A 19,166-nucleotide genomic window follows, 5' to 3' on the forward strand; every position below is an offset into this window, starting at 1 on the left:
CGTTGAAGCTCGTGGTGGTTGGTGCCTTCGCGGATGCTTCTTCACCAGTTTATGCATTCTAGGCCAAGCAATTCCCACGTGTTGATGGAGATGTTGAATTTATTTAGGGATGCTCTTGAAATGAAATGGAAATCACTTATTGTCACAAGTAGGCTTCAAATGAATTTACTGTGAAAAGCCCCTAGTCGCCACATTCCGGCGCCTGTTCGGGAAGGCTGGTACGGGAACTGAACCGTGCTGCTGGCCTGCCTTGGTCTGCTTTAAAAGTCAGCTATTTAGCCCAGTGTGCTAAACCAGCCCCTTAAATAATCACTTATTGTCACAAGTAGGCTTCAGTGAAGTTACTGTGAAAAGCCCCTAGTCGCCACATTCCGGCGCCTGTTTGGGGAGGCTGGTACGGGAATTGAACCCGCACTGCTGGCTGTGTTCTGCGTTACAAGCCAGCGATTTAGCCCAGTGAGCCCCTTGGAGTGTACTTGTGTTTCCTCTGCCATTGTGGAGCTCGGAGGGCTTATATTTATTTAGGGAGGTTTTTGGGATGTCCTTGTCGCGTTTTCTCTGCCATTGCGGAGCTCCGAGTGGAGCACTTGTTTAGGGAGTCTTATGTTGGACATGCAGCGAAGTAGCCCGCCCTTCGCAGCTGGTTGAGTGTGGAAAGTGTCTCGATATTGACCTGGGAGAGGATGATCGCATTAGATTTGTAGGATTTTGTAAGGCAACTTTGGCACTATTTCTCTAGGGCTTTGAGGTGTATTGTCCATGTTTCTGATGCATACAGGAGGGCGGGATCACGGCTGCTCTGTAGACCATGAACTTGGTGTTGGATTTGAGGTCCTGGTCTTCAAACGCCCTGTTCCCTAGGTGTTGAAGGCTGTGTTGGCTATTGGAGTCAATGTTGGATTTAATCATCGATGTCTGCTTGTGCTGAGAGGAGGTTCCTGAGCTATGGAAAATGGTCCATGTTGTCCAGGGGATCTTGATGGTCAGGGGTAGTGCTGTATGGCAGGAGCGTGCTGGTAGAGAACCTTTATTTTCTGGATGTTCCGCCTGAGGCTCATTCTCACATACGCCTTGGTGAATGCGTTGACGACGGTTTGTAGTTCGGCCTCAGTGTACGCACACTCGGGCGTCATCTGCCTACTTCAGCTCGAAGTTGGGTTGTATTGGTTCTGGCCTGGTTCTGGCCTGAATGCATCAGAGGTTAAACCGTTTCCTGCTTGTCCTGTAGGTTAGCTCTCCTCCGGGGAGCTTAATGGTGATGAGGTGGAGTGTTGCAGTGAGGAAGATGGAGAAGAGTATTGGTGCAATGACTCAGCCCTGCTTTCTTTTTAAAATTTTTTTTAGAGTACCCAATTCATTTTTCCAATTAAGAAGCAATTTAGCGTTGCCAATCCACCTAGCTTACACATTTTTGGGTTGTGGGGGCGAAACCCACACAAACGCGGGGAGAATGTGCAAACTCCACACGGACAGTGACCCAGAGCTGGGATCGAACCTGGGACCTCAGCGCCGTGAAGCCGCAGTGCTAACCCACTGCACCACCGCTCTGCCCTCAGCCCTGCTTTCTTGGAGATTATCACAATTGCTGCGTCTTGAGATCTCCTGGCCTGCTGAGGTTGTGAATTAGTGTCCTCCACTGTATTTTAGTATTCAGCGGAGATTCCATCTGCACCAGAGGCCTTGTTGTTTTTCAGCTGTCGGGTGGCTTTATTGACCTCCCGGTGGGAGTGGTTGTGCTGCGATTGTGGCAGGTAGAGAGTTGCAGGATGGCATTGAGGACACATGCGTCAAGGGCTGCATCTTGGTTGAGGAGGTCCTTGAAGCGCTCTCTCTAGCAGGTGTTGACTGTCTCGGTCTTTGATGGCGTCTGTGCGTGGATTTTTTAACGTGGGGTGGTTGTTGCACATCAACCATCACTTGGTCCCAGCGGAACAAGGTCTTGGCCCAATTGCAGGGAAATTCAAGATGACTGGAGACCAGGCTCTGCTGTAGGACGGAGACTAACAAACCTTCCTCGTCCACTAGTCATCTGCCTGCCTGTCAATGACTTCATTTTTTTGAAGTGTAATATCGCTCTCTGGACACAGCTAGCGTTGGTGATCTCCTATTCACTTGGTGCTTCTGCTCCTTTCACTGTTCCTCCTGGGCCCCACACTGTTTGGGCTGGTCCAGGACATGTCCTCTGTGCTCTTGCCGCTCCCGTTCCTCTCATTGCTCCTGGGCCTTTTTTTAAAGGCCCTTCGCTGTCTGGCCTCGGTCAGGTCCTTTGTGCTATCGCTGTACCCACGGCGCCACCCATACATGGAGCTGCTGAGTGACCTTTTGCACCAGTGAGTAAAGTGATCATCAAGCTTCTGCTGCTTTTCAGCACCCGTACAGCCTCTTGCACCTCTTGAAGTACCACTTCTCCCGTTCTCTCTCTCACGCCTCTTGAAGTCCCAAACTGCTTCATGGCGATGCTGACTGCAAGGACACACTTCCCTGATCGCTTCATGGTGGTGCTGATTGCAAGGACACTCTTCCCAGACTGCTTCACAGTGGTGCTGACTGACCGCCAGATGCTGTTCTACGACTACTTCACAGTGGTGCTGACTGCCGGATGCTGTTCTCAAACTGCTTTCACTGCGATGCTGACTGCAGGACACTCTTCCCAGACTCTAGTAAAGATAGCTTTTCATATTTATGGATAGTGTAAAATACTTCTTTCTGAAATTAATATTTTCTCACGAGACCATTACAGGGCTTTTCTTTCCTTTTTAAAGTCCACACCTCATAATTTCAGATGCTTTTGGAAGAGGATAACAAGAAAGATGATTTATGCTGTAGCACTGACAGCAAGCATCATTTGTCACTTCAACCTTCTCTGGGTTTCAGATGTACTTTTATAAGCATCTCACATAGCTAATTTTGGAAATGGAATGTTTGGAATCATTAATGAATAAAGAATTCACGATGTTACCCTATTAACTGAAATACCTAATCAGATTTTGGCTAAAGCCGAATGCTCTCGTGGTGCATTTTATGCTCATAGATTTGCTCCTACTGCCCAGTTAACAATGCAGTAAAAATACTGCTGCACCAACTGATAGCAGAAATGCTGACTGAACACTGCAGTGCAACTGTTTAAATAAGAAAAATTGTCCAGTAAAGATATTTTTGTTGTTAAACAAAGATAGAAATAAAATAATAAATGCAGTAACTTTAAAATAACTGGTAGCCTCACCCTGACAAACACCCCTTCTGAAACAATATAATTTGTTGTTGGGTGTACTTATTCTGAAGAGGCAGCCAATTTGCAATTTTGCACTTGTTCACATACATTATGCGGGTCATATTTTTGTGTGAAAGGCGAATCTGCTGCAGGATCATTAGATGTAATGTTTGACAAATGTTATTATGGGAAATGTAATGACTAATTATCTCTGGGGGATTGTGAATCCAGTCTGTGGCTTTGTTCAAAAAGAGGACAATAAAATTATGAAATTGTAAATCCAAATGGACTTCTGAACACAATGACTAATGTTTTTGACTGGGCTTTACAGTATTGAATAGATTCTGATAGAAGATTAAGAACAACAAAGCAAGCTATCTGTTGCAATAGGCATTAGGTTAAAAAGTGCCAGACTGCAGAACATGCAATCCAAAATGACATCCTATTGTTGTATTATGGATGGAGATTGCGGTACTAATCCCACTCGAGCAAGCTTGAAGGGTCGAATGGTCTACTCTTATTTTCTATGTAAATGTTTCTTCTTTTTAAAAAAAAAAATCTTAAACATTTAGAGTACCCAATTATTTTTTCACAGAAAGGAGCAATTTAGTGTGGTCAATTCACCTACCCTGCACATCTTTGGGTTGTGGGGGTGAGACCAAGGCAGACACTGGGAGAATATGCAGACTCTACAAGTACAGCGACCCAAGGTGGGGAGTGAACCCGGTTACTCAGTGCTGTAAGGCAGCAGTGCTAACCACTGCACCGACTTGCCACCCCTTAAAAAGCAATTAGTATTGCATTTGGTACAGTAGATCACAAATAATCAGAACCAGGGTAAAGCTCTCTGGATTTGGGTTTAAATCCCACCATGGCAGATGGTAAAATTTGAATTGAGTAGAAGTCTGGAATTAAAAATCTATTAATGACCATGAAACCATTGTTGATTATCGTAAAAACTCAGCTGGTTCGCTAATGTCCTTGAGGGAAAGAAATCTGCCATCCTTCCCTGGTCTAGCCTACATGTTGCTCTCTGAAATAGCCTAGTAAGCCACTCCGTTCAAGGGCAGTTGGAGATGGGCAATAAATGCTGGCTCAGTCAGCTATGCCCACATCACATGATTGATTTTTTAAAAAAGTGCGTGTAAGTGACTTTTTCCAAAAAGAACAGATGTGTGCGCGCACCACTTGGAAATGTAATTAACCACACGATCAATGAAAAATGAAATGAAATGAAAATCGCTTATTGTCACAAGTAGGCTTCAAATGAAGTTACTGTGAAAAGCCCCTAGTCGCCACATTCCGGCGCCTGTTCGGGGAGGCTGTTACGGGAATTGAACAGTGCTGCTGGCTTGCCTTGGTCTGCTTTCAAAGACAGCGATTTAGCCCTGTGCTAAACAGCCCCTGTTCATGTTTACCCAAAGATGAGATGTCTACAATTGAAAAGTTAATCATGTTGATAATTGCTTTATCAGCAAGTTTATTTCTCACGTTGATTGATAAAACTTCTGATTTGTTTCCTGCACCAATAAGGGACAATCGGTATTGCCCATTGGAATACCATAATAACAGAACTAAATTTAAAGATCACTACTTAACAGGATGCAGGTTTTTTGTATTCATCTGCCAAAGCAGTGTAGGTTTGGGTGGACTATATTTTTTGGATAATAAATGTGCTGAAAATGGAAAGTCTTGGTAATAATTTTCAAACTAAAATGGATGAATACAGTAGTGAAGGATGAACTCCCAATTAATAAATCCCTTTCAGGGATACAATGCACTTTGGGTTGTGGTGCAAGCCGCCAGTCATAACCAACTTGCTTTCAATCTTTTGAGTATAGATGTAATTTACAAATTTTTTCATGTTTGATATTCTGGTTTGGCAATTTTTTTCTTTATATAAATTTAGGGTACCCAATTATTTTTCCCAATTAAGGGGCAATCAGAGTGGCCAATGCAGACATGGGGGTATGTGCAAACTCAGTGCCTCCCTTTTGGCATGCTTTTGAATCCTTGGTATATATTTCTTTAAGTTGCTCCTGTTGTAATTACGTTCTATATATGCTTCTTTTATTTATGTATTACCCTGCCTAACTAAAATGTTTGTTTGAAATCTTCTATGTAACCAGTTCAGTACTTGGAACCTTTAACAAAGACACAGAGCATTGCGATGAAGTCTTTTCCGGTCTGACGCCTGTTATTTTTGTGGACGGGGATGGGGTGTCTCGAACTATAAATTCCTTATCACTGATCTTTTTGTGTTAGAAGCATGCAACGTAATTAAGGGCTGCCTCCCTTTTATAATCTGATTCTTTCACAGAAATAAGGTTCCGAGTCTCAATTATTATTGTGAGAAGTCTTAAAACACCAGGTTAAAGTCCAACAGGTTTGTTTCTATGTCACTAGCTTTCGGAGCGCTGCTCCTTCCTCAGGTGAATGCAGAGGTATGTTCCAGAAACATACATATAGATAGATTCAAAGATGCCAGACAATGCTTGAAATGCGAGCATTAGCAGGTGATTAAATCTTTACAGATCCAGAGATGGGGTAACCCCAGGTTAAAGAGGTGTGAATTGTGTCAAGCCAGGACAGTTGGTAGGATTTCGCAGGCCAGATGGTGGGGGATGAATGTAATGCGACATGAATCCCAGGTCCCGGTTGAAGCCGCACTCGTGTGCGGTACTTGGCTATAAGCTTCTGCTCGGTGATTCTGCGTTGTCGCGCGTCCTGAAGGCCGCTTTGGAGAACGCTTACCCGTAGATCAGCGGCTGAATGCTCTTGACTGCTGAAGTGTTCCCCGACTGGAAGGGAACATTCCTGCCTGCTGATCATCGCGCGATGTCCGTTCATTCGTTGTCGCAGCGTCTGCATGGTCTCGCCAATGTACCACGCTTCGGGACATCCTTTCCTGCAGCGTATGAGGTAGACAACGTTGGCCGAGTCGCACGAGTATGTACCGCGTACCTGGTGGGTGGTGTTCTCACGTGTAATGGTGGTATCCATGTCGATGATCTGGCACGTCTTGCAGAGATTGCCATGGCAGGGTTGTGTGGTGTCGTGGTCACTGTTCTGAAGGCTGGGTAGTTTGCTGCAAACAATGGTTTGTTTGTTTGAGGTTGCGTGGTTGTTTGAAGGCAAGTAGTGGGTGTGTGGGGATGACATTGGCAAGATGGTCATCTTCATCGATGACGTGTTGAAGGCTGTGAAGAAGATGTTGTAGTTTCTCCGCTCCGGGAAAGTACTGGACAACAAAGGGTATTCTTGTGTTCCATGTTTGTCTTCTGAGGAGGTCGGTGCGGTTTTTTGCTGTGGCGCGTTGGAACTGTCGATCGATGAGTCGAGCGCCATATCCCGTTTGTACGAGGGCATCTTTCAACGTCTGCAGATGTCTGTTACACTCCTCCTCGTCTGAGCGACAACGAATGAACGGACATTGCGTGATAATCACCAGGCAGGAATGTTCCCTTTCAGTCGGGGAACACTTCAGCAGTCAAGGGCATTCAGCCTCTGATCTACGGGTAAGCGTTCTCCAAGGCGGCCTTCAGGACGCGCGACAACGCAGAATCGCCGAGCAGAAGCTTATAGCCAAGTTCCGCACACATGAGTACGACCTCAACCGGGACCTGGGATTCATGTCACATTACATTCATCCCCCACCATCTGGTCTGCAAAATCCTACCAACTGTCCTGGCTTAACACAATTCACACCTCTTTAACCTGGGGTTACCCCATCTCTGGATCTGTAAAGATTTAATCACCTGCTAATGCTCGCATTCCAAGCATTGTCTGGCATCTTTGAATCTGTCTATATATATATATGTTTCTGGAACATACCTCTGCATTCACCCTGAGGAAGGAGCAGCGCTCCGAAAGCTAGTGACATCGAAACAAACCTGTTGGACTTTAACCTGGTGTTGTAAGACTTCTTACTGTGCTCACCCCAGTCCAACGCCGGCATCTCCACATCAGTTATTACTGATCTGTTGTCACAATACACAAATGATCTGTTGTCACAATACACAAAAACTTTTTACATTGGCTGGTGAATTTTGCTTGTTTATTAGAATGACTGCAATTTTGGGGGTGGGAGGAATCGCAAGATGAATACTCCACTAAACATAATTACTCAGCTTTGTGATCTATCAAATAATGATGGTTCAGTTACTAGTGAACACTAATGAATATTTATAAGCTGCATATGAAATGGTTGCATGTACTGGTTTTGCAGTTACATCAATGGTCAGCTGGCTGTTTTTGAGTATATTCTTGGGAATGTGGAATCTAGAGTCCATTATTCTTTGCTTCGTGGAAGCTGCCCCAGGATTTTGAATTCTAAGAGTTTTGGTTCAAGTAGTTTTTTTCTAGCTTCCATCCTTGCTTTATTTCTGTGACTGGCTGTACTTAGATTTTAGTTCAATGGGTATGGGCCTCAGGTCGTCATGCCCAAATGTACATTGACACACCACACTCTATAATGAGGATAATCTCTGGAATTCTGAGATCAATTCCATTTCGATGGGATGCGCTGACATGCAAAGAATTATAAAACAAAACAAAATTTATTTTTCACTGGTTGAAGGTGTTGCCGACTAGGTCATTATTTGCCCATCCTTAGCTTTTAAATGAGAAGATGATGATGAGATGCCTTCTTAAACTTTTTCTGCAATCCATGTAGTGTAGGTACATTGACAGTGTTGTTAGGAAGGGAGGTCCAGGATTTTGATCTAGTGACAGTGAAAGAACAGACAAATAGTTCCAACTTGTGTTGATGGTGGGGAACTTGAAAGTGGTTGTGTTCCCATGCATCTGTTGCCCTGGTCCTTTTAGGTGATAAAAGTTCACTGGTTTAGATGGTACTGTTGAAGGTGCCTTAGTGAGTTGCTGCAGTACATCTAGTTGATGGTGCACACTGCTGGCACCATACATCAGTGGTGGATGGGATGTCAATCAAATGGGCTGCTTTGTCCTGTGTGATATTGAACTTAAATATTGTGGGAGCTGTATTAATCCAAGGAAGCGTCAGCAGTCCATCACTTCTGACTTATGCCTTGTAGATGGTGGTTGGGGAATCGGGAGATGAGTTACTCGCTGCAGCATTCCTAGCCGCCTCATGTGGCTGCAGGATTCATATGACTGGTCCAGTTCGGTTTCTGGTAAATGGTAACTCGGGTTAGTGGGGGATTTAGTGATGGTAATGTCTTTGAATGTCATGGGGAGATGGTTAGATGCTCTCTTTTTAGTGATGGTCATTGTCTGGTATTTGTGTGGTGCAAATATTATTTGCCACTTGTCATCCCAAGCCTGAAATTTATCCAGGTCTTGATGTATTTGGACCACCTTCAGTATATGAAGAGTCGTGAATTATGCTGAGCATCTGATCTGATGATGGAGAGGTCATTGATGAAGCAGCTGAAGATGGTTGATTCTTGGACACTACCCTATGGAACATCCGCAGCAATGTCCAAGGACTGAGTTGGTTGACCTTCTACAACCACAACTGTCTTCCTTTGTGCTGTGTGCCCCAACCAGTGGAGAGTTTTACTCATGATTCCCCTTTAATTCCAGTTATGCTTGGGCTCCTTGATGCCATACTCTATCAAATGCTGTCCTGATGTCAAGGGCAGTCCCTCTCACTTCATCTCCTTGCGTTCAACTCTTTTGTCCATGTTTGGACCAGAGCTATAATGAGATCAGATACTGAGTGGCCCTCGAGGAACCCAAACTTAAGTGTCTTGTTGGCAGATTATTGCTGAGCAAGTGCTGTTTGACAGCACTATTGATGACTTCTTCCATCACTTGATGATCGCGAGTAGACTACTGGTACAATAATTGACTCGGTTGGATTTGTCCTGCTTTTTGTGGATGGGACATACTTGACAATTTTCCACATTACTGGATGGATGCTAGTGTTGTAACTGTACTGGAACAACTTGGCTAGGGACGTGGCAAGTTCTGGATCACAAGTCTTCAGTCCCATTGCTGGAATGTTGTCAGGGCCGAGTGACATTGTGATATCAAGAAATGACAGAATAAGGGCAACACGGTGGCACAGTGGGTTAGCCCTGCTAAGGTCCCAGGTTCGATCCCGGCTCTGGGTCACTGTCCGTGTGGAGTTTGCACATTCTCCCCGTGTTTGCGTGAGTTTCATCCCCACAACCCAAAGATGTGCAGGCAAGGTGGATTGGCCACGCTAAATTGCCCCTTAATTGGAAAAAAAAAACTGGGTACTCTAAATTTATTTAAAAAAATAAATGATTGAATGCACTGGATGCTACATAGTGAATCAAATTGGCTGAAGACTGGCACCTGTGATGCTGGGGACCTTAGGCGGAAGCCGAGATGGATCATCTACTCTGCATTTCTGGCTGTATATGATTGAAAATGCTTCAGCCTTGTCTTTTGTTCTGATGTTCTGTGCTCCTCCATCATTGCATATGGAGATATTTGTGGAGCCTCCTCCTGCTTAATTATCCACCAGCATTCATGCCTGGATGTGGCAGGCCTGCAAAGCTTAGATCTGTGATCCGTTGGTTGTGGGATCACTTGGCCCCTATCTATCAATTTGCTTCTGCAAAGACCTCTTGCACCCTTCATGGAACCAGGGTTGATCACCTGCCTTGATGATGATGATGATGATGATGGAAATAACTCGTATCAGCAGTAACTTGGACAATCCGACCCACAGAGACCTTCAATAACACCCAACTCGCACATGGTGCTAAAAAGCTCTCCATTAGATGGAACATCTGCAACTTCTCAACATTGACATCTGGAGGAATGCTTGAGCAGAAAACACCATCCCAAATAAATACACTGAAGCCTGGTTCTTCAGATGTTGGGTCACAGACAGTTTCTCGCTGATTGAATGCGGGCTGGACATGACTGATATGGCCACCTGATGTGCAAGTGGCACTTCAGAACGTCATCTGCTGTGACTGCGGAAACCCATGCCAAACCAAGTCGTACATAATAACATCTTTCCCCCTTTTGAGGTGACAGCGAATTACACTTGCTCTCCAGCAGTGCATTGGACTGATTAGGGAACTTGACATTAAAACGATGATGGCTGCTTCTCTTCCGAAGGCCACATGAAAGAAGTACTAGTTCCATGGTGCTGGTTTCTTCCACTAATTTGCTCCAATTGCCTTCTCTGTATGGTGGGCTGGGTGTTTTTAAAAAAACAAACAGGGATGTGGGCACCGCTGGCTAGGCCAGCATTTATTGCCCATCCTGAGTTGCATCCTGAGATGGCTGTTACGGGAATTGAACCGTGCTGCTGGCCTGCCTTGATCTGCTTTCAAAGCCAGCTATTTAGCCCTGTGCTAAACAGCCCCAGTAAATGAAATGAAAATCGCTTATTGTCACAAGTAGGCTTCAATGAAGTTACTGTGAAAAGCCCCTAGTCGCCACGTTCCGGTGCCTGTTCGGGGAGGCTGTTCCTGTAACAGCCTCCCCGTACAGGCGCCGGAATGTGGCGACTTCATTGAAGCCTACTTCAATGTTAACCCCCAGGTTGTTGATGGTGGGGATTCAGTGATGATGTTGTCATTAATGTCAAAGGGTGATGGTTAGATCCTCTCTTGTTGCCTAGAACTTGTGTGGCACATATGTTACTTGCCAGCCCAAGCTGGATATTGCGTAGGCCTTGTTACATTTGGACATGAAATGTTTCAGTTTCTGAAGAGTTGCAAATGGTGCTGAACATTGGTCAGTCATCAGTGAACACCCTAACCTCTGACCTTGTGACGGAAGAGAGGTCATTGATGAAGCAGCTGAAGGTGGTTGGCCAGGGAGGTCATTGATGAAGCAAGCAGCTGAAGGTGGTTGGCCCCAGGACATTATCCTTAGGCACTCTTGCAGTGATGTACTGGAGCTGAGATGATTGCCCTCCAACCACCACAACCATCTTCCTTTGTGCCGGGTATGACTTCAACCAGTGCAGAGTTTTCCCCCCTGATTCCCATTGACTCCAGTTCAGCTAGGGCTCCTTATTGCCATACCTGATCAGATGCTGCCTTGGTGTCATGTCAAGAGATGCATGGTGAGAGTCGGCAAGCTGCTTAATTGAGAAGGAAGCACCGATTGTGAAATAGCACAAGATATAATTGTCAGGAATGAGATGGTTATGTGGCAGCTGCTGGTTGGAGTTGTGACTTGGATGCTTAATTATACACAGTTTGTTCTTTGCACTAAGCATTAAGAATAATTATAATGATGTAGCACACAAGGTTCCCGATGCTGGTTTAAAAGTCATGCCCATAATTTTGAAAGGAATTGTTCACAAACCAATGATTTTGGTATACTGCAAACTGAATTGCAGTTATTGAACCTTTTTTACCCTGTCTTTCACTTTGGAATTATGATACAGCCTTTTAGTCATTGCCAAATGTTTATCCCAGTAAGTTGTACTGCGCAGCAGTGTTTTTTTTCATTAACTTGAAACAGCTGGAAAATAGGTACAATTATTTTAGATTACATTTTCATTAATGAAGCTAAATTTAGATGAGACTAAAATTGTATTTAGGATTCAAAGAATACCAATTAGTCTGCAGGTTCTGAACAGATATTTGAAATTGGTGAATTGCCTCAACTATGGTTGAAGCTGCAATTTCTTATTCACAACATTTCTGTGATTGGAAGCTATTTCTTGAAATCTAAATTTTCCCCCCAAATCCTGAAAAGAATAGTACAAAAATTCAGGCTGTGAATACTTGACCACCCCCAAGACTGATGTATGGCACAAAACTGGAAAAAAACAATTTAATACGCACAGTTTCTTCTGACGATAATTCAGCACCATGGCTAAAACTAAAATAGCCAATTAATTCTTGGATTAAGACATCAATTGTGTGTGTTTTAATTTTTTTGCTGGGAAAACTTGTTCTGTACTATTGGGTGACGGGATGTCATAAGTGCAGGCTCAATGTGCCGAATGGCCTCCTTCTGCACTGTAAATGCTATGAAATAAACCTTCGGGTTTTACGAAGTCATGTCACCCTGTCATGCTGTAAGCCTGCTGTATAATTTAGTTGCGTCTTCAACTTACCAGTGAAGTTGTCTGTTAACGGTGACTATATTTCAAAAATGTTATGCTGTTGTGGAATGTCCTGAGATTATGAACACTGCTATATAAAACGTTTTATTTGTTCTTTTAAAGTAGTAGTTCAACCTCACAGCTGTACTGATAAACTCCTTAAGAATTTCTTAGAATGATTTCAGGACAACTGTATTAACTTGCAGCCTTGTCACTCGGAGGTAGCAGTTTTTTGGTGCTTTAGTCACTAATGCGGTATTGGGAAAGCTTGTACCAAGAAGTCTGAAGTGCCTCAGTAATCATTGTCTATTGACATTGCACATGTTTGCATGCCTATGTGCCTATTGGCAACATCATGGTCCTAAAGGTTATCTGTGAAAGTTCATAATGGAGTATCTTGGAATTTCAATGCTTTCCATTATTGAATAATTTATTGTAGTTATACTGCGAGTGCTGACCGTCAATGATTTGTAACCATATTGCTTGCAGGAAAAGATTTATTTATCGCAGTATAGAGCTAAATGTTAGTTACAATAATTAAAATGGATGCACTCTTTTGAGCTGTTTGAGTTAATGCTTTGGTCAAGGATCCGTAAATGTAATGTTTGCTTTTATGCCTGTAACAGAAAATGGATTCCACAGGAGTAAAAGTTCTAGATTCAGCGGATGACATCCAGGAAAGACGTCAACAAGTGCTAGATAGGTATGAATTTCTTATTTTTGTATTCTGGGAATTGTATAGAATTAGAGTAGCTCTGGTTTTACACCAAAGCATGTTGCTGTAATAAAATAAATTGGTGTTTCTTCAAACAACCTCTATGCTTGAATGAGCATTATGCAGTAAGAGTGCACATCTAGCCAGGACGTCTGTAAAAAGATTATTTTTGGATTACTTGCAAAAGTGGTCCAAGGGTAAATCAAAGTTGTGAAGGAGTGGAGCGATAGAGTAGGGTGAGATGAGGAACTATTAAGTCCTTAGGAATTGGGCTGCTCATTGAAAATATTTTGGTAATGGGATGAATGAAGGGAAACCTTTTGTCTATGCAAAATAGGTATCGGCGATTCAAGGAGCTATCCCTTCTGAGACGGCAGAAGCTAGATGATTCTTTTGGCTTTCAATGTTTCCGCCGTGATGCAGATGAATTGGAGAAATGGATTCAAGAGAAACTGCAAATTGCATCTGATGAGAGTTACAAGGATCCCAGCAATCTCCAGGTGTGTGAAGTTCTAAGCCTCTGACCACTTGAACGGTTCAGTTTTAACATAATATTGATTTCAGACTTTTCTTTCTCATTCATTAAATCTTCATTCTTCAGTTTGAATCTGCATTGTTTGTTTCAGGATGAAATAACTTTGCTCAGTTAATAGTTTTTATTATTTTTAAATTTTAAATATACAATTCTATATGTTGTTTCTCTTCACGCACCGGGTGGTGCACAAGACTGACTTTAATCTGTTTCCATAGCTAGTTTTACCTGGAACAGGTCGCTAGCCTCTAAGCAGAGGCTTATAGCTTGAGGGGTGGCACTCTATGGCTGACCAGGAGTGTCTCCCATCAGTTTCCGCCTGCCATTGGCATGCGTTGGAAGGATTTTGTAGGTCGATACTCAACCTTTTGCCCGTGTTATGAACACCCCTTCCTTGGTCATCAAGTTATGGTGTGAGACTCAAATCTAGAGCTTCTGGCTCAGGCAAGATGCTATCCACTGTGCCATAAGACCTCCAATTCTATATGTACAAGATAATTATTTTTCACTGGGCTGTCGGTTTAGCCTTTCTAATTACTGTTTGGATGTTTTCTCTCTAATTTTCCTCTTCTGTTCCTGAAGATGGTGGCTTGCATTGCGATGCAGCTCTATGGATGCTTTGTTCAGGACTCTCCTATTTACACCAACACCCTTTTGAATGGGGTATCCCAGAGAGGAGATTTTCCCAATTGTATGCTCCAAATGCATTCACCAGTAGCACATGTTGGGAAATTTGTACATCCTACCTAAACCTTGCATTCATTTTAATTAATGGAAATTACATTGTGGGCTTTGCAGTTTCCACTGTGTACTCTTGGAAAATGTATGTGCATCAGCATCAACTGAGGACCCTCCTGGTCGATCATTTCTATTGTCATAGATGAATGTTGGATCATTTTAGTTACAGATGCTGCTGATGTTCATGAAACTATAGCTCAGCAAGTGTTAGCACCTTCAGAAAAGAATGCGATAAAATTTTAAAATGTCAAATTTGATGGTTTTTTGTTTTTTTGCAGGGCAAGCTACAAAAGCACCAGGCATTTGAGGCTGAAGTGCAAGCTAATGCAGGTGCCATAATTAAACTTGATGAGTTTGGCAACAAAATGATAACAGATGGGCATTTTGCATCAGAAACAATTCGAGTAAGTGGCTGCGTCTTGTATGGTTTTATGTTCCTTTGTCGTGCCAATCAGAAATGTAACCCTCATGTTGATTTTTAGTCCTTCACGCCCTACCGGACTACACAACGACCTATTGTAACCACAGTACAGATTGGTACTCATATGGAAGTAGGTGCATAAATGCTGTGTAGTACAGTGTGCCTTTTTGACTTTCATTCCTTGGGATAAGTTGGAAGTGTGCTTTGTGTTTTGTTTTTCTTTATTGACTATGATTTTTCTGTTTAAAACTTCTCCAAATGTCACTCTGTAATCAGCTGGCAGTGGGCCTGGCCTGATTTACAGCAGTGTTGAATTATGTAATGATATTACCTAACTCCAATCCTAAAATGAAACCTACAAATTTTGTATAATGTTTCAATCTGGTTATCCTCGTTCATCACTGTGATTGGGTATTTGCCCTTCTTCTACATTTTGAGGATAAGGGATTCTTCTTTGACCTTCTAATTAAAAATAAAGGACTCCATGTCACTTGGTATATAATATTTTTTATTGGTAGAATGTTGAGCAGAAAATTCTAACCATATTATGTCAATATTCATATGGTAGAGATAGCTGGGAATTTAAAGCATGATGAATGTTATTGCCTTGCATTTGAAGTGTATTCAAGTGTGTTGACAATAGTCGGTAAGTTTATACTAAAACTGTATCTTTGGTGTGCAACATGTCAGCTTTACAACAACACTAAAGTTAAAGTGCAAGTGCAACCTAAATTGGTGGCTCACTTGCCACAGTCTCATTTGGGACCCAAATTTCATTACAAATTGTATTGAGTCTAATGGCTCATTTAAATACTTGGCACCCGGGACTCTGCCATCGCACCTGCGAGGCCTCGCCAGGTCGCAGTTTAGTACTGGTCCGCACAAACTTGGACCAGACGTACTGGCACCTTGTGGTGGCGGTGGGGAGGAGAGAGGGGGGGGGGGGGGGGAAGAGGAGTGGAGGAGAGAGATAGTAGAGATCCCTGTGTGGTCGGCGACAGGGCATTTGGTACCTTGGCTCTGCCAGCTTATCTCCCTGACATTGGCAGGTGGCACTGCTAGGATGCCAAACTGCCAAGATTCTGGGGGGGGGGGGGGGAAGGAAAGAAAGTGGATGAGGGGGATCGAGGCTGCCTTTTCAGTGTGCCAGCAGGAAATCACTCCAGTGCGGAGCAAAACTCCCCGAGGCCAAATAAAAGTCAAAACGTGCTGTTGCATAGTGGGATGATTCTTGGCACTGCAGCTGCCGAGAAACACCCCGTTAAATGCTTCCAAAAGCGGACTTAAACCTTTGTCTGCTGAATCGCGCCCACTGTCTCCCTCACCATCATCTGCTTCATTGCTGGGTGATACTGACCTGAACAGCTAGGCCCAGTGTTACACTTTATCAAAAATTTGGTGACAACTAGTTTTTTTACGGAAACCAACTAGTTTTTTTTTTTACGGAAACCATTGTCGATAGAAATTAAAACCAGTGATCGATTATGAAATAAGCAGCACGTGTCACTTTCAGCGTACATTAAATTGCAGAAATTATATAATTTATAACCATACATTGTGCTTTATTTCACAATCATTGCTCTCTGTTAACTTTTTCCATGGCCAACGTAACTTTTGGGCCTCCTAATTAAGTGTTCATTAAGATGCTGATCATAAGATGCTAGGAGCGGCGTCCAGAAGCAAACTAAATGTATTATCTTCAAATTTGCAGCTGATACAAAGTTGGGTTTGAGGGTGAGCTGTGAGGAGGATGCAGAGATGCTTCAGCATGATTTGGACATGCTGAGTGAGTGGACATATGCATGGCAGATGCAGTATAACATGGATAAATGTGAGGTTATCCACTTTGGTAGCAAAAATAGGAAATAAAGTTATTATTTGAATGGGTGTAACTTGAGAGAAATGGATACTCAGCGACAACTTGGGTGTCCTTGTGCATCAGTCGATGACAGTAAGCATGCAGTACAGCAGGCAGTAAAGAAGGCAAATGGTAAGTTGGCCTTCATAGCAAGAGGATTTGAATATAGGAATTGGGATGTTTTACTGCAATTGTGTAGGACACTGGTGAGGCCACACCTGGAGTTTTGATGTCCATATCTGAGGAAAGATGTTCTTGCTATGTAGGAAATGCGGCAAAGGTTTATCAGTCGGATTGCGGGACTATCATGAGAGTAAGTCAGTTGGGATTATATTCATTGGAGTTTAGAAGAGTGAGAGGGAATCTCATAGACACGTATAAAATTCTAACAGAATTAGACAGGGTAGATTCAGAAAGAATGTTCCCGATGGTGGGGGGAGTCCAGAACTAGGGTACCCAGAGAATTGTGTATCTGTGGAATTTATTACCACGGAAAGTAGTTGAGGCCAAAATGTTGTGGGATTTCGAGAAGGAATTAGATAAGCTCTTAAGGCTAAATGATCGAGGGATATGGAGGGGAAGGCAGGATCAGGGTATTGAATTTGATGATCAGCTATGATAATGAATGGTGGATCGAACCTGAAGGGCTGAATGGCATCCAACTGCTTCTGTTTTCTATGTATGCTTCCATGATTCCCTTTCCCTTGCCATGAAAATGTATGCTTGGTGGGAGAGCAAGGGATTCCGTTCTGAATCCTGCTATCTGGCTGCCATTTCGATAAGGCGGACCAAAAAGTGCAGTCTAGGCAGAAACAGTGATGAGCCATTGCTTTTTCATTCACCTGTCCCTTACACCTACTGTCTCAGACAAAGGTGTGGAAAACAACTGCTGTTACTTCTTGGAAAGCCAAAATCACATCACAAGGCTTTAAACCACCTCCAATCCTTTGATCTGCAAGGCTTCTATTTACTTTCAAAGGGGAAAAGCTTTTAGTAGGTTGCAATTAACAGACCAGGTGATAGCTTTCAGACAGCCTGATGTCGATATTGTTTATTTTCATTTCCCTTCACGCTTGAATACATCTCCAGTACCCTGCTTTGAACCTAACCTCTGTTTCATAGATTATCATAGAATTTACAGTGCAGAAGATGTTTATAAACATCTAGGATTTAAGTGATTTCAATTCCACTTTCTCAGCAGAGGCGCTTTTGATGTGGTCAGGAACTTTCAATCATAGCTGGATGTTTCTATTCATTGAGATTAAAAGCAAGCATATGTTTTCAAGTGTGAAAGGAAAAGAAAATAAACAATTTTCTCTGGTGGTGGGGTCTGATGAGGGAGGGGTGCAGGATTTGCTTTGTAAGGGGGGGACCCTCCGATGGATTTGGGGGCAGCTACATTAAATACTTAAACCCCCTTGGCCCACCGTGAGGTCCACTGCATCAGGGCCACATTGGAAAATACTTGCACTCATCCACGCCCGTGTGATTTCCGACCTAAGAGGGCCGAAGCATCACTGAGTCATGAAGAATCTAGTGCACAGCCCATTAATAGAATGCAAATTGGTTCAAATGACCCGTTTGTATCATCCCGCTGGTGTGGGGTGGAGAGGCACTGATTTTTTTTTTCTTCCTTGACACTAGATTCTCTGCCACATCGGGAACCCTGCTACTAGCCCCCCCCCCCCCCCACCCCCCCCCCCCCCCCCCCCCCCCCCCCCACCCCCCGGATCTAATTTATTTAATTGCTGTCTGTTTGGATTTTGCTGTGTGTAAAGTGGCTGCCTCATTGACTACACTTCAGAAATACTTCTTTTGAAGCATTTTGGGATATCCTGAGGTTATGAAAGATGTTCTATAAATGCAAGTTTTTCTTTAATGAGTTGTATAGCGAGTGACTATATAACCACTCCACCAACTTGCTTTAATTTTATAGAATTAGCCTCCTGACTGGAGAATTTCAGCTTGATTAGCGTCTGCCAGTTACCTTCTACAGTATAATATCTGTGCAAAACTAAAATGGGTATTGAAACCTGTGTAAACTGTGAACTTAATGTTTGTTCACTTTGACCATTTTTATTTGTCTTGAATGCATCGTAGTACAGAACTAAGAATAGAACCTTCTGGTTTAAATTCTCCAATGCGCTTGCAGGAAGCCTTTGTCAATTTATCAGTGGAACTAGCAATCCAAATTTGTGTTGTTTCACAGCCATATGTTTCCTTTGAAAGGATGTTTACTTTTGCTCCATCCTTTCCTAATAGATATAATAAACTGGCTGAGTTTTTTCTCTCTTTTTAAAAAAAGGGAGCATTGACCTAATAGAGATCTTTTAAAATTAACATTTTGATAGGGTGTGGGCAGGATTCTCCATCCCGCCACACCGGTTTTCTGATGTGGCGCACCCCCGCAGGCAGCAGGAGTCTCCGTCCCGGCAGCTGGCCAATGGGGTTTCCCATTGTGGGCACCCCCACGGGTTCGGGAAATCTGCGTGTGAGTGCATTTCGGGGGAAACGTACGATGCCGCCGACGGAGAATGCAGCTGAGTATGCTTGAATTTTGCTCTTTCCCCACAAATGGAAGGCCATCGATACAAAGTCGGCACCAAAAAGTAATATAAGGAATTCAGAAGAAACTTGTTTACCCCAAGTGGTGAGAA

The 19,166-nt window shown here is 43.3% G+C and overlaps 1 protein-coding gene across 6 annotated transcripts in view; it reads left to right on the forward strand.

Moving 5' to 3' along the window:
• Window positions 1-19,166, forward strand: part of sptan1 (spectrin alpha, non-erythrocytic 1) — a 138,656-nt gene that overhangs the window by 10,826 nt on the left and 108,664 nt on the right. For all 6 annotated transcript variants that reach the window (XM_072488829.1, XM_072488827.1, XM_072488828.1 and 3 more), the window contains exons 2-4: window positions 12,872-12,948; window positions 13,298-13,460; window positions 14,509-14,634. In XM_072488829.1, the coding sequence (XP_072344930.1) occupies window positions 12,875-12,948; window positions 13,298-13,460; window positions 14,509-14,634 (363 nt within the window). In that variant the 5' untranslated portion in view covers window positions 12,872-12,874. The remainder of the gene's footprint in view (window positions 1-12,871; window positions 12,949-13,297; window positions 13,461-14,508; window positions 14,635-19,166) is intronic.

The sequence above is a fragment of the Scyliorhinus torazame genome, chromosome 22 (genome assembly GCF_047496885.1).
Source record: "Scyliorhinus torazame isolate Kashiwa2021f chromosome 22, sScyTor2.1, whole genome shotgun sequence".
Taxonomy (NCBI): domain Eukaryota; kingdom Metazoa; phylum Chordata; class Chondrichthyes; order Carcharhiniformes; family Scyliorhinidae; genus Scyliorhinus; species Scyliorhinus torazame.